Raw genomic sequence first — 22,569 nt, forward strand, 5'->3', positions numbered from 1 at the left:
GGAGCAGTTCCGGGGCGACCCGCGCGGCCCGGGAGCAGTTCCGGCGGGCCCGCGGCCATGGAGCAGTTCGGGCGCGACTACGCGCGGCTTTGCGCGGCCGCGGGCGCTGCCCCGCAGGAGGCCGTGCTGCGGCGCCTGCGGGAGCCCGACGGGGCGCGGGGCCGCCTGGACCTGGCGGCGCAGAGCCTCTCGCTGCAGACGTGCGGCGCGCTGGGCCGGCTGCTGCCCGGGGCTGCGCCCTTGGCCGCGCTGGCGCTCGGCGACTGCGGCTTGAGCGAGGAAGGTGCGCGCCAGGCCCCCTCAGGCTGGGCCGGCGGGCCCGCGCCCCCTCCGGCGGCGGTGGGGGGGGAGGTCACTCCTGTTTGAGGCCGGGGAAGGTGCCCGGGCCGTTACCGTGCGGGCGGGCACGCACCCCTCGGCTCTCCCTCCGGCGGCGAGCGCAGTTCTGCTTTTGTTGGCCGTGGACAGACGGGACAGTCCGGCTGGTTGAAGTGGCCGGCAGTGAGGGGGCTCCGCGGGCAGCACACCTGTGTCCGCAGAGCTTGTCTGGACGTGGGCTTTTTTCAGGGCTGAGTCAGGTAGATGCACAAACTGACATGTAGTTCTCTGCCCGGGCTTCTTTTTGAGAATATATAAACAGTCTCCTGCCCTCAAAGCTCAGGCTCACGCTTTCTAGTAGCAGTGGCAGTTTACCAAGTAATTTATCTTAGCCACGTCTCCTGAGCTGGCTGTTTAACAGGATGATACGCTGGGATGATATGCTGCTGGTTTAGGCAGAGGGTTTCATAGATGAAATAAACAGCTCTTTTTTTCTGCTCAGGTGTACGACTTTTGTTGAATGGTCTTTGCTCCAACACCACAGTCAAATCTTTGGATCTGAAGGTGAGTCTGTTTGAATAGGATTAAGAGCGTTCTGTGGTGGAGAAGAAAAAAGGAGCACAGGTTTAATCAGAAACAGAACTGGACAGTCCTGGTGCAGGATTGTTCAACAAGATGCATACTTCTGTAAGGTTTTTGTTCTCAAGTGGCTCATTCCTTGACTCGTTAACACCATGTTACGGTTTTCTGAAGTTACTTTGCAGATTATCTATTTTTATTCAGTTACTCTCTTTTGATAGGAAGTTATTGCTATATATTTTTTGTCAGTTGCTGCTTGGGCAGGTGAGGCATATATAGGCTCTTTTGAGGGATTTCTGTATTGATCAGTAAGTTACTATCTGTTCTACCTGTGTTTTTTGTCTTTTGACTAGCCTGGGCTTTGAACTAAGCATCTGCCTTCAGATGTGATTGTCTCTCTCCTGAGAGTGACTTTCTCTCTGTATTCCTCTGGCATACAGCTATTCCCTTGAATTTACAGTCACAAACTGCGTCCTTTCTTTTTCGTTTGTGGTACTGTTAACAGAGCCCTTCTTAATGAAGTGTAGTAAAATAGTCATGCTTAGCTAGAATTGCCTTTCCTGTCCCATTGTTGCCCATGCTGATCCTGTGCTATTTTGTGATTTTTGGAAGCTCTCAGTTACGGTGCCCTCATAAGAGCAGTACGGATCTGCTGTTCCTCCAGGGTTTGTCATTTTGTGGAAGGCTGACTGACTGAAACGTGAAACAAATGTTGATTGGACCGTCTTTGCCCAACTGAAATTGGCATTACAGCTGGGATGCATCTGGTGGTGTTTGTGGTCTAGGTGGACTGGGACAGGCTTAGCCTACTGATCACCTGGGGCTTCTGTTTCAGGGAAATAACCTGCGAAGCATGGGAGCTGAGGCTTTGGGAAAACTTCTTAGGCAGAACAAATCCATCAGGAGGTAAAAAAATGTATATACCTCTGTTTGTACTGTTCCTGCCAGGTGGAGCACATTTGAAAAGGGTTGAGGGTGTTTTTTGTTGGGGTAGGAGGAATGTCAAGTGGTGCAATTTCGTGTGAAGGGTGGGACAGGCAAAGGCATGAAAACTGGAGGTGCTCTGTTGGAGGATGCTGGGCCCTGGCAGCATCCTGCTGGCTGAAACCGAGTCCTCTCACAGGGCTGGGTGTTTGACTGGGTGTGCCATGATCTGATCCATGTGTCGTTCAAGTTCACACAGCTGTCCTTTCACTCCACAAACACCAATCCTGTCTGCTTTCCCTAGCTTAACCTTAGAATGGAACAGCCTCGGCATGTGGGAGGAGGGCTTCTCCTTTTTCTGCCAAGGACTGAGAGCGAACAACGTTCTTCAGCGTCTGGATCTGCGCAATAACCAGATCAACCATCAAGGGGCTGGAGAGCTGGCCATGGCACTGACACAGAATACCAGTCTTCAGGAGCTGGGTAAGAGTTCTTTGCCCACATATGTGTGTATATATATGCTTGCAAACACACCTGTATCGTCTGGTTTCTTGCCTTAGTTTCTTCCAGCTGGTCGGTATCATTCCCAATTCCTGTCAATCTGAAGTGCTTTCCTGGCTTTGTGCAGGGAGAGGGCACAACCTCGTGGCCTTTGGAGAGTGGTAACTGAAACTGGAATCTTTGGAACGAAACCTGCAGATGAAAAATTGTGTACTTGGAGCAGAACAGTTTTTAGTGGAGGAGGAAATGCTTTCATTCCTATTTGTGGTTGCTATTGGCCTGCCTCGTGACAGACTCTTAATTCACACTCGCTTTGTCCTTATATGGAATTTTGCTGGAATTTCCTTCAGGAGAGTGTGGCTTTTGTTGCCGATTCTTTCTCATCCGCAGATTCTGTCTGTGGAAGTAAGGCTCATGAGAGCCAAATGTGAGATGCAGACTTGTGTAGAATTTCAACTGTCATGGCTTCCTCCAGTTTACTAAAGATATAGCCTTGCCTTTCCTGCTTTGTCACTTTTTCTCCGTCATTCATCTTGAAGGGGGTCACCTGTGTTTGTGCTGAGACCATCTGGGATTAGTTAACCGTGCTTGTAGATCTATGGGTTCTCTTGAGCCCCGGCTTTTTCAGCAGATACGTGACTACCATGGTGAAAGTTTGCTTTCTGTGCAGATCTGCGATGGAATAACATTGGGCTTCTGGGTGGTCGAGCTTTGCTGAACTGCTTGCACAACAACAAGACCCTGAAGAAGCTTGAGCTGGCAGGGAACAATGTTCCTGGCGACATCCTGAAAGCTGTGGGTAAGTATGATGTGTGTACGGTAATGAATCACTGAACTCCTTTCCCAGTTTAGCACTTGGGGGATTATAGAGCACTTACTCCTCCAGAAGAGAGCTAAGCCTTTCCTTCCCTTTCTCAATGGCATTTCCACAGTGCCCTAAGTCACCACTTCTTGCCTTTTAGTGAGGGCTAGTCAAGTTGGAAGTTTCACTTTCACCAGCAAAAAAAATAATTTGGATTGAGTTATTAGAGATTGCTGTGCCATGTGAATGTGGGAGAACTTGAGACTTTTGCTCATAGTTTGCCTCTGATGAGCCAAGTTTTGGTGTGGCTTACACAGCACATCCTGTGACATTGTCCTGCCCACAACAGAGTTGAACAGCTTTCCTGAGGCTGGGGTGTTGATTACCCTACACACACTGCTCTCTTTGATCCCATCCCACCATATGCTCTAAGGTGGGACTCTCTCTACATGGGCCAGCCTGAGAAGGACAACTGTCCTGGTGCTTCTGATAGCCAGTGGTCATCCTGAGTGCTGTCTCTCCCAGCAATGCTTGCTATTCTGTTGCTTTAGAAACTTGTGCATGTTTTCTTGCTCTCTCTGCATCAGAACAAGCCTTGGATCACAACCAAGACCGTGAGGTTATCCTGAGTGAGGCCCAGAACCAAGTGAACATCCTCAGCAAGGAGGTTTTGAGTCTGAAGGATGAGAAGAAGAAGCAGGTCAGCAGATGTTGGCAGTTCAAATGGGGTCACTGGAATCTTTTGCTTTCCCTTGAGGTCCCCACAGAACCCTCAGTGACGGTATTACTGTGCACCTGAAGTTGCAAGTACATTTTTATGGGCAGGCACACAGCATGGTTTAGTACGTTGAGTCTGTTCTCTGAGCTAAGTTGCCTAGCAATCAAGTGACAGTACGAGTATGGACACGTCTCTCCTGAACATATTCACTCTGGATTCTGGAGGAGTTATGGTTATTTGTGCATTCATTTCTTCTTTTGCATTTGGTTTGATATTTTCCAAATGGTGTAAACCTAGAGATCTGTTTTTCTGTCTGACACCTCAGGATGCAGAATCTCTATAGCTGATGACCTTATTCAGATGTGCTAATAAAACAATCAGACTTCCAGTTTGCTTTCAGTAGAGTGGCTTGAAATGTCTTCAGCTGTTGCTGGGGAGAGAAGGATGAGAAATGTAAAAGTCTGTAGCTGATATTCATTTTCTCACTGAATTTTGCCTTGCTCACAGTTCATGGATTTTGTGGATACTGTAGACAGGGAGAAAGAAGAAAGAGCCAGAAGTGAGAAGTGAGTTAGATTTCTAAATGTTCTCTGCTCTTTGATGGCAGAATTAAGCACTCTCTATTTCCTGGCATAAGTTACCCACCTTTTTTTTTTTTTTTTCCCTCCCAAATGCAGAGTGTCTGCAGCACGAGTCAGCCAGCTGCAGGAAGCATTGGATGAGCAGTACTCCATTATGAATTCACTGAAAACCAAGTATGGAGGAGGAAAACCTTTGTCTTCCCACTGTTTGTGCTGTATAAGCAGTGCCAAGCAGAGCTTCTAAGAAGGGGGATAATCTTGTAGGGTAGCTGGATTACTATTTTGGTTAGTTCTGCAATAATATCTAGAAATTACAGTCAGATCAAGCCTTTGAGCTTGCCACACTAGATACTTAGTCTGCTTTTAAGTAAAATTACAGTGCATTGGTGTAAGAGCAAGTGAATTACAGAAGGCGGGAAGAAAGAAAAAGGATTGTGCATATGGGATTGGGGCGTGTTCCTTGCATGGTTTATAGCCTGATAGGAATTTCTACCTGCTTCCCCTGGCAGCTGACAGTATTCTCTGGGAACCACTGCAGGTATGGAGGAGCCTGGCTTGGGAATGATGAGGAAGAGGAACAAAAGAAGTGTTCCTGAACAAAAGGAAAAACAAAAGAAGTGTTAGGTTATGCAGAGCCGTATGCGCATGGCCGTGGTTTGACTTCAAACACTGCTGAGCCTGCCTAGTTTAGTTCTGCTAGGTAAAGGCAGTGTTATTATGCCATGCAGTGATGTGAACATGTCCCTCTTGGACAGGACAAGCAAATTGCTTCTGCTACCCACGTTTAAAATCCTGTCTCTAATTTTAAACAGCTTTGCAGTGATATAAAATAGCCAGCTTTGTTCTGTGGGAGCAGGCAAATCCTGTACGGGTCTGGGCAGGGAAAGTGGCTCCTGGAAGATAGTGCAGGGCAATTGCAATGGACACGAGAACACTGGGCCCTGAGAAGTCCCAGGTCACTGCAGACACTGCTGCATAGAGAGGTCAGCGGTGTCCTTTTCCCAAAAGCAAAAAATGTCCCATTTAGGTAGCCTGATTTTATCTACTGCAAGATGGACATTAGCACCTTGTACCAGATGGCATAGAGAGCTTACTGCAGTGTCTGCCTTGGAAAATACTCCATAAAGTGCTTTTCTTTATAGGCTACAGATGACTGAAGCTGCCCTGGCTCTGTCTGAGCAGAAGGTGCGCAACTTGGGAGAGCTGCTGAATGCCATGAAACAGGAACAGAACTGTGTGGCTGAGTGCCACTTCAGGGAGCTCCAGCAACAAAAGCAGGTAAGCTTGATAAGTCCTACTTTTGAGAGCAGGGCTATAGGTCATCACTGTATTGTGTAGATTTGGGGGATGCTGGATGCAGTAGGCAAACATGATTTTTACCATGACTGGTTTAACTAAAGGCACCATGACAAAAATTCTGTGTAAATTAGATAGATAGTTGCCAGGTATGAAGAGGAGCCCTGGTGTTTATGGTGTAGGTTGAATTTAGCTGGGTGTGATGTTGGTTGGCATAGGTTGGTAGTGCAAGAACTAGGGGAAGTACAGGTTTTTAATTTTGATTCTGTTTGCAGGAAGGTGCAGATCGGGAAGGCAGGCTTTTGCACGACTTGTCTGCTGCCAGTGAGAAAAATCTGTTGCTGAGAAACCAGGTAGGAAACCAAGTCCAAGTCTGAGAAGTGACACTTGAACGTATATAACATCTGCTTCATATTTATATGGCCTCTACTTTGCTGCTTGTTTTGGGTGTCTCTTCACTGTCCTGTACAGCCAACTTTCTCTGCCAATAGGAAAAGAAAAACTTTTGTGGTGGTAATTTCTTTATGTAGGTGGATGAGTTGGAGAGGAAGTGCAAAGTTCAGCAGGATCAGCTGTTCCAGGTAAAACAAGACTTGACCAACACAACAGCAGAACTGAAGCTGCGAGCTGTGGAGGCTGAAGGTGAGTGGAGGAGTAGAAACAGCTTGGGGACGCCTGTGGGTGGGATCATTGGTCCTGGATCAACAGCACAGGCAGGCAAGGAGAAAGGGTTGGCAGAGTGTGAAAAAGTACGAATACAGCTGTGTGGCAGGAATGCCAGAATTGTGATATACCTGCTTTTAATCTGCAGAACGTCTGGAAATGGAGAAGAGAAGATTTAAACAAAGCCTTGAAGATATGGAATCCCTTCGGATAAAAGAGGTAAAGATGGGGTTTGTGCAGCATCCTGGTTTTAGTCTTTCTTTGGTCCTGACATACATTACCACTGGAGGTCATTGTTTGCTGTCTGATGCTCTTAAAAAAACTAAAAGTTTAGTGGGCTCAGATTAATTCTCGGAATAATGGGCCATTTCTTCAAGCAAAGCCTGAGTGAAGAGACCATAAGACTTTCTACCAGCTAGTAAGATTTTCTAGCTTTTAAGAGTATGGGCCAGAGTGGTGTGTGATGCTACAAGAGAGGCTGAGAGGCTGGCCTTTGTGTTGGTCTGTGCACAGAGGTAATTATAAATAAGGAATATTTTTCTGCTTCTGAAATAAATATATTTTAATGTTTTAATTGCTGCTACACAAGCAGTCCTTTAACAGCGCTCAGCACGCTAGTTCGTTCTCTATTGTGTTTCAAAGGGGGTTGTGTCTGAGTGTGGACAGGCCAACAGACTACAACCAATTCTCTTTGCAGTGTTTACTGAGGTCTGAAATCTGTCCAAAATAAAATTATACTAATAGAGTTCTCTGAAGATACTGAAATCTTTTAATAAGAGTCACAGGTCAGGAAGATTTTACCAACATTACAACTAGAAAATGAATCTCTTGACAATGAGAGCTTGGACTGTATCTTCCTTATGGCCTGGGAAGGATCTCTGTCTAAAAATTTCCCAGTTTCAAGAGGGTAGATTCTATCTGTATTACAACTTCCTAGTGGAGTTCTGGGAGAGGTAAGAATTTTTCTTTGCTGATAGGTGGTCAGTGAGAGGATGCTTCACTACTGTGGCAAGTAGTCCTGCTGCTTGCTGTGCCTGGAGATGGGAATGGTTTTCTGTCACTCGTGTAAATGGTTTCTACTGCTCTGCAGGTGGGTCGTATGACACAGCACATGGAGGCCAGTGAACGTTCCATGCACAACAGGATCCAGAGTCTGGAGGCCATCAGGATATCTCTGGAGGAGGTGAGAAAAAGTCCTCTAGGCACGTTTGAGCACTCATATAGCAGTGCACAGAGAAAGCTGCCAGGAAAGCTTTGTGGAGTCTCCCACTGCAGACCTTTGTTGTTGTGTGCTGTAAGGGGGAACAGAAAACAGCAGTATACCAGCTAAAATTTTTTTTACTGCTTTGGACTAAGGAAGAAGATTCCAAGAAGAAACTTGTGCATTCAGATTGGACAAAAATAAGGATTCCATTGAACGTGGTTAGAGTCTTACTAAGATTTGACTTCATAGGTTTCTCATTTTGTCACAAGTGTAGCATGTTTATTCATATCTATTTCCCCAGCTACATCCAGAACTGCTCTTTCCTGTTCCCTTATTTTGGAGAGCTTTAACCAATATTTGCTCTCATATAACTGAAATTCATGTTGAATTTAGATAACGGTCTTGAAGTGAGGAAAGGTTTGTCATCTTTGTTTGCTTTTGCTGCCCCTGAGTGAGAACATATTATAGCCTGTGAATGGAAGCTGCTAGTGTTCTCTGGTCAGTGTTGCAGCGATGCAGCCTCTCTGTCTGGAATGATTTTCCATATTTCTGTGGCAGGAGCTGAGCCAAGTCAAAGCAGCTGCACTAACTGAGCGAGGACAGGCAGAGGAGGAGTTAATAAAAGTCCGGAGTCAGGCACGCTTGGAGGAGGTAAGGACAAGACCTGTCTGTGGGCCTGCCCCTGTGGGAAGGAAGTGATTTGACTACCTAGTCTATGTTTTAGTCTTGGGGAGCTGCTAAGTAACTTCTCTCTGGGTTTCACTGACCCACAAATGGTGTGATTGCTAAAGAACGAGCCCTGAAAAGTCTAATTTGAATTGTCTTCAGTAGTAACAGAACTGATGTGGATATTGTTGTGGCAGATTTAAGTTGCCAACATCTGAAGCCAATGACCAGATGTTGATCCTTCTATTTAATGGCAACTTTGATGGGGTGCTCCTGTTTCTCTGAACTCTGAGAAATTTCTTCAGGTGGCTACTGCTGGTAGATAAATAAAGTCACTGTAGTGTTGAACTCCATGAAAATGGCAATGAAATTAATATCCTGTGAACGAGAACAAGGGATGAGGAAAATACACAAAAACTATTAGAATATTTACTTACTTGTAACATCACAAAATAAAATGCTTCACTGAGTTACAGACATACAAACCTGTTGTGTGAGACCCAGCAGTTGCTTATCTGCATGCAGTGGTGTTGCCGTTTGAGGTATGGAGAGCCGTTTGGGGTATGGAGGAAGTGAAGGTGGAGCATTAGTTGTAAACACTGGCAGTGGCATCGGTGCATCTGCCAAGGACCTGTCTGTGTTTCTCAGCTGAGTGTTTCAGTCTCTGTCGGTGTCCTCCCTAGCAGGAGGAAGCAGCCAGGAGTCACACCTGAGTGTAAGGAGCAGGGCTGTGTCCTGTGCTTGTCAGTGTCAGTTGACTCAGTAAAGGGTTTACTGTATTAGGAGTAAAGAAGGAGAATCTCTTCCAAGGAATGAAGTGGGACTCTTCAATTTTCATTTTCCTTTGTGTCTTACAGCAGCAACGATTAGAACATCTAGAAGAGAAGCTGCGGCTGATGACTGAGTCAAGGGATGAAGCTCAGAACTGCTGCCTTAAGCAAAAAGAAATGGTTGCTGAGGCCCAGGCCAAAGCCAAACAGTTGAGCCTGTGTGCTGATGGACTCAGGAAGAGGCTGGATGAACTTCAGCAGGTAGTTTGGACTGGAGTAGAGATAGTCACCACGGGGCCAGAACAAGTTGCTGAAGTTGTTTGGTTGTTCATGGATTTGTCTTTGTGTGTCAGGACCTGGACAGGAAGGAAGAGGAGAAAGTGACAGAGCTAAATAAGGTGAAAGTGGAATTACAGGAGCAGATTGGGCACCTGGAGGCTGAACGCACAGCCCAGGATGGGCTGAGAGAGAAGATTGCAGCTCTGGAAAGACAGCTGAAAGGTGATGGATGCTTTCATGCCTCTTAAATGGTAACACTGAATTACCCTGCATTGGGCCTGCAACTGAGCTGTGCTTACAGGTAGTGACAGCAAGTGCTTCCTGCCTGTGTCTACACCTATGAGTTGTACTCTCCATCCATGTGTATTTGTAGGGATTCCTGTCCTCATTTTGTAGAGAGCAAGACACAGATGACCACCCAAAGCTGCACAGCAAACAAAATGTTCGGATTTCCTGCGCAGTGAAGTGTGCATGCTGTCTGTGCAAAACCTCTCATGTTTGTCTCATGCAGCTCCTCTTGTGTGCTTGTTGACCATACCATTTCCATTGCCTTTGGCCTTTTCTTGTTTATTCTAGGGATACCTTGATGTTCTTTATTAATGCTGCTTTTTCACAGCCCTATCCAGTAATCACCGTGAAGCACTGCTGGACAAGGAGGGTGAGATCTCTCTGCTGCTGGAGAAGCTGAGAATGAAGGAAGCTGAGATCTCCAGGATGAGGGAAGAGGAGGCCCAGCGAGCAAGTTTCTTGCAGAATGCCATCATGGCATATGTGCAGGGATCTCCCTTGGGAACCCACAGTTCTAGGAAGTGAGAGCGTGGCTTAATGGATCCAAATACCTCCTGTCAGGGAAAGAGTGAGCAACTCAGGTACAACTCCTTCTTCCTAAATGGGGCAGTTTTATCAGAGTGGGGTGACACAAGGGCTTGGAAACAGACAAATACTCTTGCTGTTCAGAAATTTTCCTCCTGACGGCATAAAGGAGAGGAGGAAACAACCGTCCAGGCTTTTGGGTCTGAATCCATGATGTGGAGCCCCCTCCACTGCAGTGCCACAGCCTATTGGTACAGGGGGTTACTGGTTACTGGGGGAGTTTGTATGTTCCCCGGCAGGGTCCTGCTGCAGCATTTGTTTGGATGCCAGGACTGCTCACAGAGAAACAGTGACAGGAGTGTTTACAGTTCCCTGTGAGCCATAGCAATTTGCCTTGCTAATGAGATCCTGAAACTGCTGGAAACACCAGATATTACCTGCCTGTGCTTTTTTTACACAGTATTTACAGACAGAAGCAGAGTCTGATGGGGCCCTCTCTGGCCTGTTTACCCTCCCTGCTGTGGCTCTGGCTGTATTGGTGGCAGTAGATACACGTTCAGAATAGACAGAAACTGCTGTACCGAGGGGCGTTGGGTGCAGTGCTGTCCGTGTCCTTGTGGGTCAGCTGGGCTTCGGCAGTGCTGAAAGGGTGGGTGGGTGATTGGCTGTCAACATCTGTGCTGCTTCACTGTGAACCGCAGCCCTTAGCTGTAGATGTTGTGGCCAGTATTGCTACAGGATTTAGTTTCACTACGGCCAATGGCAAAACTGTTCTGGCTTCTCAGGCTCCTAGAACTGAGTGCTGTGGCCTTAACCAGGAGAGGAGAGACGCTTCTGGTGTGACACCAGGGAGTTGCTTCTCAGAGCACAAAGGGGAGAAGGTGGTTCCTCTCCTGACAGCACAGGTCCTTGCATGACCTGGAGAAAGGGAAGGGGTTACAAGAGTCTGAATAGGAGAAAGCAGGAGCTATTGTCAGGTCCGCTGTATTGAGCCCTGAGGGAGTTCTCCCTGGGTGTCTGGGTGGGAACCTATCTTAGAGTATATATTTTAAAAGACACCTGGAAAATGAAAGTTTCTGTGTGAACTGGTTGCTTTGTGTTCACGATTTTTTATATTGGGTTTCGCTCTGCTTAATAAAGAACTTTTGCATTTTGCCATTAACACTGTACAGTGGCAAACTGGATGTTTGGCTGATGTGGAGGGTGGGGCCTTTTGCTGTGTTCTTCTCCTGAAGACCCTGTCAGCCTGTCCTGGAGCTAAAAGGCTGTTACAGGTGGATAAGATGGGGATGGTTTTGCTTCTGAACTAAGATAAAAGCAAAGAAGCTGGCAAGATGTTCCCTAGTCGTAAGGAAGAGAGCCTGTGGCAAAAGCTACTTTGTCTGTGGCTGCTGGGTAGCACTGCAGACCTGCAGGTAAGGGAAAAGCAGACTGTTGTTTTCAGAGCGGGCCACTGCTGTGGGCACCTCTGTTCCTAGTGGGGTACTCTGGGGAGCTGGGGGAAGCCCAAAGCCATCTTCCTGAAGGATTTTGGCTACTCCATCTTTGTTCCTCCGCAGCTCTGGGTAGAAGACGGTGAACTGTGCAGCTACAACGTCGCCGGGTTTTAAAGCTTTGTCCTTGAGCCTGCGGGCCCCAGTGCGGTAACCGGCTCCGAGCAGCACCCGCCGCTTCTTTCGTGGGGCGGGGCCGCCGCTTCTCGTCCCCTCGCCCGCGGCGGAGCCGCGTCCGGCCCCGGCAGAGCGGCGGGGCGGGGCCGGCGGGAGCCACGGCCCTGCCCGCGGCGCTCGGCTCGGCTCGGCTCGGCTCGGCTCGGCCCCGCTCCGCTCCGCTCGGCCCCGCCCCACCCCGCGGGCGCTCACTGCGGCGCAGTCGCGGCGCCGCCATCGCGGGCAGATGCAGGCGATCAAGTGTGTGGTGGTGGGCGACGGGTGAGTGCTGGCGGGGCCGCTCCGGCCGCGCCCCGGCCCCCGCAGCCCCGCACCGAACGGGCCCGGCGGCGCCGAGGGAAGGAGGGAGGGCTGGCCCCGGCCTGCGTCCCGGGAGAGCTGCTCCGCTGGCGGGAGGCCCCGCGCCGGGCGGCGAGGCTCGGTCCGGCCCGGATGGACCGGGGCCTGGCTCGGGTGGGGCCGCGCCGGGCCCGGCGGGAGCGGGGCTGGCGGGCCGAGCCGCCGTTGGGTCCCGGCGGGAGACTGGGGCCTTGCCGCGGCCCGCGCAACCCTGCCCTGCTCCTTTCATAGTTCATCAACTTGGATGCTGCTAGGTAGCAAGCACGGGCTTCTCGTGGGTTTTACGTTTGCCTCCTTGTTGTTTTATTTAGGTGCCGATATTTTGCTATTTTTCATTGTATCTGCTTTATTCCTGGCAAGAGTCCTCCCGAAAATCTTGATGTTCGCAGGTCTCGTATGTCCTTTTGTTGATTATTCCGAGGTGTAATGCGTTGCTCTTTCTGATTTCACCACGTGCACCTTGTCACCCTTTTTGCTTTTTTCTTTAGGGTCTTCCTAAAGGCCTTTTTTTGGGGAACACATCTGCCTCCAAGATGTAGGCATGCACTTGATTTATGCTGCTTTATAACTTTCCTAGCACATCCTGCATATTTTTCTCACAATTCCAGTTTGCTCACCGCAGCAAGAACAGAGCTGTGGCACTCAGACCTAAATGTGAACTGATCTTAGGCAGGAACAAGGCTTCTCCTTTCTCGTGCTTGCCACCCCCTCAAATACACATTTACAGTGAAGCTTTCCAGGTTCCAGCCTGTGAGGGCTAAAGAAGGGAGTAGGAGAAAGAACAGCCTTATTGCAGAAGGGAGAGGAATGACTGGGAGCTCAGGATGTTGGAAGAGGAGTTCAGCTGAAGGTTTGCTGTCTTGTGTTTTGCCTTAAGACCAAATCAACAGTGCAGACTAAAAGAAATAGTAAAGACATAGATACACAGGTTCTTTTGAATTACAAGCTTCCCTGTTTGGTGGGAAAGAGAAGTCACAGTTCAGGAGGAAAGTTGGACCAGTCAGTGTAGTGGTTCATGACAAAACATCTCTCTTCTCAGACCAAGGGGGCCTAATCCAGAAGAAGAGTTGTAATAGTGGTTCATTCTCTCTGTGCTTTCTGTCATGCGGGTGTGTGCAGGGGACTGTCAACTCTCTTCTGACATCCTCCCTTACATCAGTCTGGTTGCAGAATTGGGTACGGGATATGCATTTCTGCTAGATATTCAGCTTCTCCCAGGCACCTCATGGCCAGCTGTCCCTGGCACTGGCAGTCACAGTCTTTTTCTGGAAGGTTGTCTGCCGTTGACAACTTTCTCCATGATAAAGAGGTTGCTCACACTGCTGGTACTCTTCTGTTCTTACAGTGAAGCTCTCTGTTAGGAAATCTGCAGGACTGTTTAAAGTCTGTGTGCTCATGCTGTTGCCAGCCAGCCCTGGCCTGGCCCTTGCCAGCTGCCACTGCTGGGCTGACCAATCTCACCAACCTATAGCAAAATCCTGAGCCAGTATTTTTATCCTTCTTCACTAATCTTTTTCCAAACTGACAGTGATCAATTTTAAAGTCCAGTTTTGTTTATGGAAACTTTTTTTTTCCCTTTTGTATTTATTGATACTGAATTCCTGTATCTGAGGAGCTTGCAGAATTCTGCATTGTTGCATGTTTTTTAACCTCACTGTTTATCCATTTTGCTAAATTACCATGCATCTGTTGAGCCCAGTACACAACCCTAATTTATTCCCTCTGTTAGTTCATGGAGCAGCTGTATTTTGACTGATGTCTTGCTGAGGGCTCAATGGGTAGGGAAAAGGAGTGACGGAGAGCAGGGAAGTGCTCAGGCAGCAAGGTGCACCTTTTGGGTTCAGGCCATGCCTGTCACAACTAGGGAATTCCGGCCTGCAACAGGCTTGTTTTCTCGCTTGGTAACTTTCTGCCTAACCATGTGTTTTTGGTGGGGGAACGTGAGTTTTACTGCCTTAGTGCTCCATGCTGTACCCTCCTTTATGCTTGTCACTCTTACCCTCTGCAGAGCTGTAGGGAAGACCTGCTTGCTGATCAGTTACACCACAAATGCCTTTCCTGGAGAATACATTCCCACCGTGTAAGTAATGGCCTTGGGCTTCATTTTTGATCTGTATGCATGCATGTGTAAAAGTTGGGTTTGTATGTGAGGAGGTGGCTGTTGCAAATCAGACTGTGAACTTGACAGGTAAGGCTGGTGCTGTGGCTGTGTGTGTGAGGAAGGCAGATTGTCCCCACTAGAACTGTGCTGCAGTATCCTTTCCTGATTCACTGCCCCCATGAATTCCGTATAGAGAGGTGAAGGTCTCCATAAAATTCTCACTAATGGGCACTCCTCATTGGCAGGTTTGATAATTATTCTGCCAATGTGATGGTAGATGGAAAGCCAGTGAACCTGGGCCTCTGGGATACAGCAGGGCAAGAAGACTATGACCGACTGCGGCCTCTTTCCTATCCACAGACGGTGAGTGCTGGGCCTGGACTAGCTTGTGACTGCTCCCTCTGAGACAGGGAGGCTCCCAAGGACAGGCACGTTTCATTCCTTTGAGGAAAGTCTGAGTTGCTGCAGCTACACCCATAATTCTGGTTGTTTAAGAAGTATCACAGCTGATTTTTTTCCTAAGAGGCTGTCCTGTTCTAGTCTTTTCTTTGTAATGGTCTTTGAAGGGTTATGGGTACCCCGGGGAGGCTCAAGTAAAAGGAATGCTGTAGGGCTGCTGTGCAGCATAGCCAGTTCCATATTCCCATTCTCTCTCAGCAGGACAAATCCCCATTGGGCTGCCCTAGGAGTGTTTCTGGGTGTAGCAGTTCCTAATGCCTGTGCTGCTGGTGGAGCCCTTAGCACTGTTAACATGTTTGAGGCCTCAGGCTCTTAACATGCAGAGCCCAGCATTGTGAAAGAAGATGTAATCATACACTCAAGGTCCGTTCCTTCCCTCTCTGAATTAGTTTAACACCCTTAATGGGGAAGAACTTCTTAAAGCCACAGCAGTCCTTGCTTGTGGGAGGAGGTTGTCCTTTCTCAGGCTCCCTCTGCAGCCTCCCTTCACTCTAGCTGTTTTTTTCTGCACAGCTGACCCTCTTGTTTTTACACAGGATGTTTTCTTGATCTGCTTCTCCCTTGTGAGTCCAGCCTCCTTTGAGAATGTCAGAGCTAAGGTAAAGTATTCTTCTCCTGGGTGAAACAGTAGAAGGGAAGAACCAGTGATGCTCCCTGCCCCACCCAGCACCACACCTACAAGCCCAAAACTTCAACAATAATGTTTTGGTGAGGGGAAGTCATAGTCTGCAGGTTTTAAGTGGGGCCTGCTTTTTATTCATTACTTCTTTGGCTAAGTTATTGCCTTTCTGAATTTGCATTTTAAGATAGGGGATGTCTGAGAAGCTGAAATACAGTTAAGGGAAGCACTGTGTGCAGAGTTGGCTGGCAGTGTCTGTTAGGATTCTGTCTTGGTGCCTTCATTATTACATCTGCACCAGTCTCTTTTTGCAGAGCATATTAGAACTGTAGGCAGTAGTATCCTGTTCAGGTGTCGCCACCATGTCAGTAGTGAACCTCTTCATTCCCAACAGTAGGAATGCATCCTCATGATTATGGCCATTCATATAACTACTTTTCTTATCATGCCTCTCTGTTTCAGTGGTATCCTGAGGTCCGACACCATTGCCCAAATACACCTATTATCCTGGTGGGCACCAAGCTGGACTTGAGGGATGATAAAGACACCATTGAAAGGTTACGTGATAAGAAACTGGCCCCCATCACCTATCCCCAAGGCTTGGCCATGGCTCGGGAGATCGGTGAGTTTCATGAGCAGGCAGATGTTGATGGCATTGAACTTGGTGAGTGGGTGAGGGACAGCGGATGGTGGTAGAACTGGAGTGCTTGAGCTGGAGCTCTCTTTCCCCAGGGTCAGTAAAGTACCTCGAATGCTCTGCCCTGACACAGAGGGGCTTGAAGACGGTCTTTGATGAAGCCATCCGGGCTGTGCTCTGCCCACCGCCTGTGAAGAAGCCTGGCAAAAAGTGTACCATGTTTTGAGGGCTGTGGCCTAGGTGTTGGCTCAGCATGCTGTCATCCTCTGACAGATTGCATATTAAGCTGGGTGTTTCTGAAGGGGGCTGGGATGTGTAGGGCCCTTCATCATGTATGAAGTCAGTGTTTTTTAAATGTCTCTTTGATTTAACGTCAGTGTTGATGTGAAGGGGCAGTGGGGACAGGAGACCAGCTGGGGACTATACAGCCCCCAGGGGAGGTACAGCGGGGAAGGCAAGGTAGCTCCTTCGGGCAACAAGCTGTTTTGGCTCTCCTGAACTCCAAGTGGAAAGGGCTGAGACATCCATCCTATTCTGGAAACACCTGTTTACAGCCTGCAGGTGAAACAGGTGGTGAACATCCTGGTGGGAGTGGGGAGGGAGCTGATTTCAATGGTGCTGAAAGACAAGAATAGCTGGGAGGGTGGTAGGGTCTCCTTGCCCAGCCTGCTGTAGCTAACAGTTAACAAACTGGTGCTCTAGCAGAATGTTTCCTGAGACTGTTAAAGAAATCATAACCAGCCCTGGAAGGGGTCAAAGTAAATGACAAGCTGAAAAATGAATCATTAGGTGCTTTGTTGGGTACTAGCCAAACTCTGTGAGTGAAACAGCTCTGTGCAATCAATGCATTTGCCTTTTTGTGTGTGCACACCCTAGGACAGCATGGTGCTGCTCCCCCCCATTAGTCTTTAGCAGGGCCTCCCCCCGGAATCCAGTCTCTGCAGAGCAGGGCTGGGGTTGTTGCCTCTATTTTTTTTTTCCTACTAAAGACAACAAAGGAAGCAATGAGGAGTCTGCTAACTTCTTTCCCTTCCCACTGAAAATGCAGACAGACTCTGTGGATTTGGATGGAACAGGGAGAGCTTCTGAAGGGTTGTGGGGGGGGGGGACAGGGTTGGAAGAAAGGTCCAATTTCTAATCATCATGTAGAGTGACAAGATAAAACCTTATTTGGTGCAATAAACATTCTCCATGAAGGTGTATGTGAGCTTTATTATATAGCAGCCTTACAAAGCTGATTTTCTGCCTCACTTCTAGTACAGTCTTCAGCCCTGCTGCCCCTCCAGGAAGAAGTCTGTGTCACTGTTTTCTATCCAGTTTACAGCTAGGCAGTATTCATATGAAAACTGAGGCCAGGTGTGAAATGCAGCTGTCATCTTAGGAGACAAGAAAGCCCCCGTCAATCATCAGTGAGCTGCCAGTTGTCATAGCACTCTTGTCACTCAGCAGGAAGAGAATGCTGTTCACCACATCATCCACCTCTGCAATCAAACAGAGAACATCTGATGCCCGCCTCAGATTGTACCAGAAAAACAAGCACCTAAAAAGGTCTGCCTTTGACCTCTACAGGTAATTAGAGCCAGAAAGTGTTTCTGCCTTCCAGCTGTGCTTGATGAAGTGTCTGGGACAGTGTGCCTGAGAGCTGGACATCAAAGTGTCCTTGTGATCAAATGGTGCTTAGGTCACAGCAACCATCCAGTCAGGTTTATGAACAATAGAGTAAGTTCATTTCACTTGTCCCAAGATGAAGCTGTAGAAAAAGCGAGAGGAGGGTTGATTCTCACCCTGTCATGATAAAATACTGCAGGAATTCAGCCAAAAGGCATTCAGCAGAACTGTCACTTTGCCCAAAAATCAGCAAATTCTGGTCAGTGAGAAGGAAGGCTTGGAGAAAACATGAGAGCATAGCCTGGGGACAGACCTACATCACTGACCTGCAAACTTTCCCAGGGGAATCCGATCAATCATGGCAGCAGATTTCTTAGGGTCACTCCAGTTAATTCTCCCCATGTCAGTCATAACCACCGTGGGGTTCACAGTGTTCACCCTAATCTGTGACCAAGAGCAACAAACAGTCTTACTCAACTGCTGTGGTTGTGCTCAGGTTCAGCTTTCACACTCTTCCCTCACAGACTCCTACCTTGTGGGGTCCCAGTTCCAATGCCATTACTTTGCTCAGCATATCCAAAGCACTTTTTGTGGAACCTTGAAGAGAAGAGGAGGTATTTAACTGCACAGCACCTGGTCTGGAACACACGGGTAGCTGGCAGCCAGCAGCTTGGTGACTATGGGTCTGCAGCTGGTCAGAACTGAGAGGGGCACTGCTAAAGCTGCACACACTTACAGTAAACAGCATGATCCCTCAGCGCACGCTTCGACGCCTGGCTGGAGACATTCACGATAGCCCCTGGCACCCCCTGTGCAATCATCTGCCGAGCAACTATCTGGGAGGGGTGAGAAGAGGAAAAAAAAAAGAATGCAAGAATCCTAACAAGAGAAATCATTATTTCACTCCATGGGAATCTTGCTGGGCTATTATGGTAGACCAAAAAACAAAAACATCTGGAGGAAGCAAGTCCTCACTTTCTCCTGCTTACAAGAGTCAAAGCAAGAGTGTGAAGGGGCTGTACATGTAGTTTGTCAGATTGACTTTGGACTGCAGTCTTTTCAACCCCCACAGTGGACACATACCCCTACTATGTGCAACAATTTAGTCACTGCTATTCATGGGGGCAGCTGTAGTGATAATTCTTCCTCACCTGGGAAACATGAAGCACAGCCCCAAAATTCACATCAAGAGACCTACAAATAAATAAGTCAAATTTAAGTTAGACAGTGCCCAGGGAGCTGTTTTGGGAGGCAGCAGAGGACAAGTGCTGCTTCCAGTCTTGTGGAAACACTGGTGATACTCTGGGACACGGACAGAAATGCCAAATTGTCAGGAGAGCCAGAATGGTCAGGTGGAATCTCAGCAATGAACCAGAACCATCCATTGGCTGCAAGCCTGGTAGTGTGTGGGGAGGGGCAGGCATGCATCGGGCGCATTTTGCACAGGACTCTGCTCTTGTGTAGCCTAATGGAATTCCTCTGTCAAAGTTCAAACAGAGCCCTGGGCCTCAGCCAGGGCAGATGACTCTTAGGTCAAGTAAATCCTTCACAAAGATTTGTAAAGCAAAGCTGCTTTAGGGTGAGTAGAGACAGCATTTCTTCTGTTTCCACATCGTGCTTCCTTAGTCAGGCTTCCACCTGCCAGTTCTGCACAATGATCTTAGTAGAATCCATACATTTTATGTTCTAGTCACAAACCTTTATTGTAGATTCTCAACACCCATTTTTAACATAGAGACATTTTCTCAGAAGGATGTGGACTCAAGATAGCTTGTATGCTAAAGCATACAGCAAAACTGGAGCTTTTCAGGGAAAAAAGATGTCACGTTACTGTAGTTAGCAAATTTAATTTCCCACCCTGACGATTTTTTGCTTCCTTACCTGACTTTGTTGTCTCTATTTCTGAATTGTCTTAGCAACAACTGCCTTTCAATTTAACGGAGCTGGAACTAGACAGGAAGCTCTGAGCTTGATGGGCAGCAAAGGCACTCTCCTCCCATGCCAGTGGGATGGCAGGTCCACCCCTCCATTCTGGAAGTGACACTGCAGGTTCTGGCTACTTAGAAATGGATGTAAGACCTACTGCTTTGTTTCCTTTTGCTGTTTAAGGGGTGAAAGGTGATGACGTAAAGAATGAAAAGACAGTAAAGAAAAGGGACATAAGCAGTAACAATCGACAACACTGGACACTGCTAGAAGTGTGCATGTCAGCCTGTCTGGCGTCTCTATACCAGTTGCTGTCTTTGTTCTTCCCAGCCGCTTCCCCTCTAAAAACACCCTTTTCTGGAAAGCTCTGGCACCGTTTTTGATGTTCGCAGCTTTGTGAGGCCTTGGCGGGCATCCTCGTCCCCAGAGCTCCCCGTGGAGCTGCGGTCCCGTGCGGGAGCCGCCTGCGGGCCGGCCACTCACCGCTGCAGGGCCGAGCGCGTCACCTCCAGGAACGGCTGCAGCTCCGCCACGGCCGCGTTGTTAACCAGCAGCTCGAACGGCCCCGCCGCGCCCACCGCCGCCTCCACAGCCTCCCAGTCCGCCAGGTCCAGGCAGAGGGTCTCGATGCCCGGGCACTGCGGCGAGGGCAGGCGGCGTGGGCGGGAGGCCGCCGGGGAGCCCGGGGGCCCGTTGCGGGGCTATCGGGGCGGGGAGGGGGTCCGGTACCTCCCGCGTGAGGCTCTCCAGGTCCGCCGCCGTCCGGCTCAGCGCGGTGACGCGCGCCCCGGCCCTGCTCAGCGCCACGGCCACGGCGCGGCCGATCCCTGCGGGGACGCGGCGTCAGACTCGCCTCGGCCCGACCCCCGCCCCCGGCCCTCCGCCCGCCGTCACCTTTGCCGGCCCCGGTCACCAGGGCCCGCCGTCCGCGGAAGCTGAGAACCGTCTCCATGCTGCGGCTGGACTGTGGCCGGGGCGGGCCCGGGGCGGGCTCCGGGAGCGGGGCGGCTCCATAGGGCGAGCGAGCAGCGCGATCCTTGCCCGCTTCCGCGGCCGCCCGGGCGCTGCCCGGCGCCGAGGGAACGCAGCACGAAGCCGGCTGCAGGCTCAGCCAGCAAGACAAGCACACAGAGGTGAAGTTTCGTGGCTCTCACTCTTAAATGAAGTATTATTTGAGCGATCACAGAAAACCAGGCTTTATAGGCTGATGAAAAAGACCTGCCAGCACTGCCCCCTCAAAGTTCCTGCTGAAGATGACATTTAAAATCCTCATTCTCTCAATTCGTTAACTATACTCTGTTAAGAAGCAGGTGCAAGGATTCTTCTCATCCATCTCTGTTCTCCACATCCTAGTCCTTGAGGTTGTGTTTTGGCCCTTGGCATCACATGAGACTGACAGGAGAGCAGGTTTCTGGATTAGCAGATATATTTTTGATACAGGGCACATGTGAAGAAATATGACAAAACACAGCCTTTGACATATTTAAATATTTATTTTATAGAATCACTTTATGTATGACAAAGTAGTTTGATAAAAAAGCTGCATCGTGATAGATCCACACAGCTTACTGTATTCTCAACACAAGAAACCTTGGAACAAGCCTGAACACACTGAACAGTTTCCTGTTGCCCTGCAGGAGAATGTGGTCCTTTTTAAGTTCCATAAAAACACTCCCAGCTTTGAGGGCACTGCCTCTTTGGCACACCTAGTGTGACCACTGACCACAGTGTGAAACTTCTACTGTTTAATTTTGCTGCCATCAGTATAAAGTGTAGTAATTTTTAAACTGCAGTTTGCCACAATTGCTGCCCAGTCCTTGCTTGGTCTGCGTCATCTTACAAGAGGCTGCTCCCAGTGGAAGGGGAAAAAAAGTTCCAACAGAAGAGTTCAGAAGCAGTGCTTGAAGACAAAATCACCTCAAGAGCTCATGAAGTTTCACAATTTTCTGCTAAAGGACGTTAAAACCAAGAACCTAACACGTGTTTTTAAAAAAATATATAGATACCAGGAATCTCCAGAACCATTAATGACAAATAATTAAACCACAGGATGCCTCAATTCTAGTTAGCAGAACACCTAATAAAGAGGTAGAACCTACTATTCCACAAATTCCTCCTCTGTTTTCTGTGACAGGCACACCTGTAACACTGACAGCCCATTACGGAACAGCCAGTGTGCTAGCTGGGCTTTGATCCAGTTCCCTGCAGCTTTCTTATTTCCATACCTCATGTGTACCTTAGTACACATAATAGAAAGGAAAAATACGAGAATGAGCTGCAGGACTGTAGTAAGTAGCAGTCAGCTTGTTTGCTCCTCAGTAGAACTACCTAAAATCATGTAAAGAAGACAGTGTATTGAGGTAAAGACTGAAAGGTTTGTTAAAATGCAGGGAACACGGTATACTTCAGAAGGCTGACATGTGCTAAGTGGCATACTTGAATACACTACAGGCATTTGCCAGGAAGTTAAGTAACTAACTGCAGCCCACAGCACAGCTGAGCACAGCCATTTAAAAACCTGCAACTTCTTCGAGGTCCACAATCAAGCCAGCAATCAGCTCCAGATGATACAATGGCATTCTATTATTCTTCCCTTAATTTTGCCTCAAACTCTAGCACTAAACCAGCAAGTATTTTTTATAAGAGTAAACAGTGATTTTGCAAAGGTATTTTTAAATGGTATTCTTCAGGTCAGGTAGGGTTTGCACATGGCCAAAGTCTGGGCTAACAAAAAAGGAAACATATGGAGTCACATTCCTTCCACTTTCAAAACTAAGTTTACTTTCTTTAAAGCACAGCAGGTGACACTGCTGGAGCACTGAATTTCTGCTTGTGAGTGTGCAATCTCCTTTTAGTGACTGCATGAACTATTTGTTGAAATATTAAGGAGTAAAATCAAAGACTGATCTTGACTTTATGGTAATTAAAAGATTTTCTGAAGAAGCTGGAGTAACCATGGTCATACAATTAAAGGTCCTCAAATGATACCCTCAAAACCCTCCTCGGTGCATTGCAGCTATCTAGCATTCCTCCCCCCTCACACTGCTTCAGAAACAGGGTGTGTTTGGCCAGCACAAGCTTCTCCAGCTGATGTGG

General features: G+C 48.3%; 3 protein-coding genes across 7 annotated transcripts; 2 read left to right on the forward strand and 1 right to left on the reverse strand.

The window, feature by feature from the left end:
- Positions 1-57: 57 nt before the first annotated feature.
- On the forward strand, positions 58-11,272 carry LRRC45 (leucine rich repeat containing 45). Of its 2 annotated transcripts, XM_066200815.1 has the most exons (17): positions 58-283; positions 821-882; positions 1,733-1,803; positions 2,126-2,304; positions 2,993-3,121; positions 3,712-3,824; positions 4,350-4,408; positions 4,520-4,597; positions 5,566-5,701; positions 5,995-6,072; positions 6,250-6,361; positions 6,531-6,601; positions 7,473-7,565; positions 8,145-8,237; positions 9,110-9,283; positions 9,376-9,523; positions 9,918-11,272. In XM_066200815.1, the coding sequence occupies exons 1-17, from the start codon at positions 58-60 to the stop codon at positions 10,112-10,114; spliced, it is 2,019 nt and encodes a 672-aa protein (XP_066056912.1). In that variant the 3' UTR covers positions 10,115-11,272. The 2 variants fall into 2 exon arrangements, with proteins under 2 accessions (XP_066056912.1, XP_066056913.1); XM_066200816.1 differs by lacking the exons at positions 58-283; positions 1,733-1,803 and having other exon boundaries at positions 629-882.
- RAC3 (Rac family small GTPase 3) lies at positions 10,081-17,135 on the forward strand. Of its 4 annotated transcripts, XM_066200825.1 has the most exons (7): positions 11,928-12,045; positions 12,435-12,512; positions 14,132-14,203; positions 14,470-14,587; positions 15,220-15,282; positions 15,765-15,924; positions 16,035-17,135. In XM_066200825.1, the coding sequence occupies exons 1-7, from the start codon at positions 12,011-12,013 to the stop codon at positions 16,163-16,165; spliced, it is 657 nt and encodes a 218-aa protein (XP_066056922.1). In that variant the 5' UTR covers positions 11,928-12,010; the 3' UTR covers positions 16,166-17,135. The 4 variants fall into 4 exon arrangements, with proteins under 4 accessions (XP_066056923.1, XP_066056922.1, XP_066056924.1 ...); XM_066200826.1 differs by lacking the exons at positions 11,928-12,045; positions 12,435-12,512 and adding an exon at positions 10,081-10,170; XM_066200827.1 differs by lacking the exon at positions 12,435-12,512 and having other exon boundaries at positions 11,931-12,045.
- Positions 17,132-20,746, reverse strand: DCXR (dicarbonyl and L-xylulose reductase). Its single transcript, XM_066200823.1, is given in 12 exon segments — positions 17,132-17,420; positions 17,874-17,991; positions 18,080-18,144; positions 18,284-18,383; positions 18,699-18,741; positions 19,957-20,111; positions 20,203-20,300; positions 20,368-20,452; positions 20,455-20,529; positions 20,531-20,593; positions 20,596-20,643; positions 20,645-20,746. Coding segments are annotated over 12 exon segments (1,056 nt in total). The 3' UTR covers positions 17,132-17,316.
- Between the last annotated feature and the right edge of the window lie 1,823 nt (positions 20,747-22,569).

Source organism: Chamaea fasciata, unplaced genomic scaffold (assembly GCF_029207755.1).
Source record: "Chamaea fasciata isolate MVZ Bird 193981 ecotype frontalis unplaced genomic scaffold, bChaFas1.0.hap1 SCAF_19, whole genome shotgun sequence".
Classification (NCBI taxonomy): Eukaryota; Metazoa; Chordata; class Aves; order Passeriformes; family Sylviidae; genus Chamaea; species Chamaea fasciata.

What these genes read in the sequence shown, in the direction of transcription:
- LRRC45 (XM_066200815.1), top strand. Translation starts at nt 58, where the DNA reads ATGGAGCAGTTCGGGCGCGACTACGCGCGGCTTTGCGCGGCCGCGGGC. An exon ending in GGCTGGATGAACTTCAGCAG is followed by an intron (nt 9,284 to 9,375) that starts GTAGTTTGGACT and finishes TTTGTGTGTCAG; the next exon opens with GACCTGGACAGGAAGGAAGA. An exon ending in TCTGGAAAGACAGCTGAAAG is followed by an intron (nt 9,524 to 9,917) that starts GTGATGGATGCT and finishes GCTTTTTCACAG; the next exon opens with CCCTATCCAGTAATCACCGT.
- RAC3 (XM_066200824.1), top strand. Translation starts at nt 13,971, where the DNA reads ATGCCTGTCACAACTAGGGAATTCCGGCCTGCAACAGGCTTGTTTTCT. An exon ending in TTGAGAATGTCAGAGCTAAG is followed by an intron (nt 15,283 to 15,764) that starts GTAAAGTATTCT and finishes TCTCTGTTTCAG; the next exon opens with TGGTATCCTGAGGTCCGACA. An exon ending in GGCCATGGCTCGGGAGATCG is followed by an intron (nt 15,925 to 16,034) that starts GTGAGTTTCATG and finishes CTCTTTCCCCAG; the next exon opens with GGTCAGTAAAGTACCTCGAA.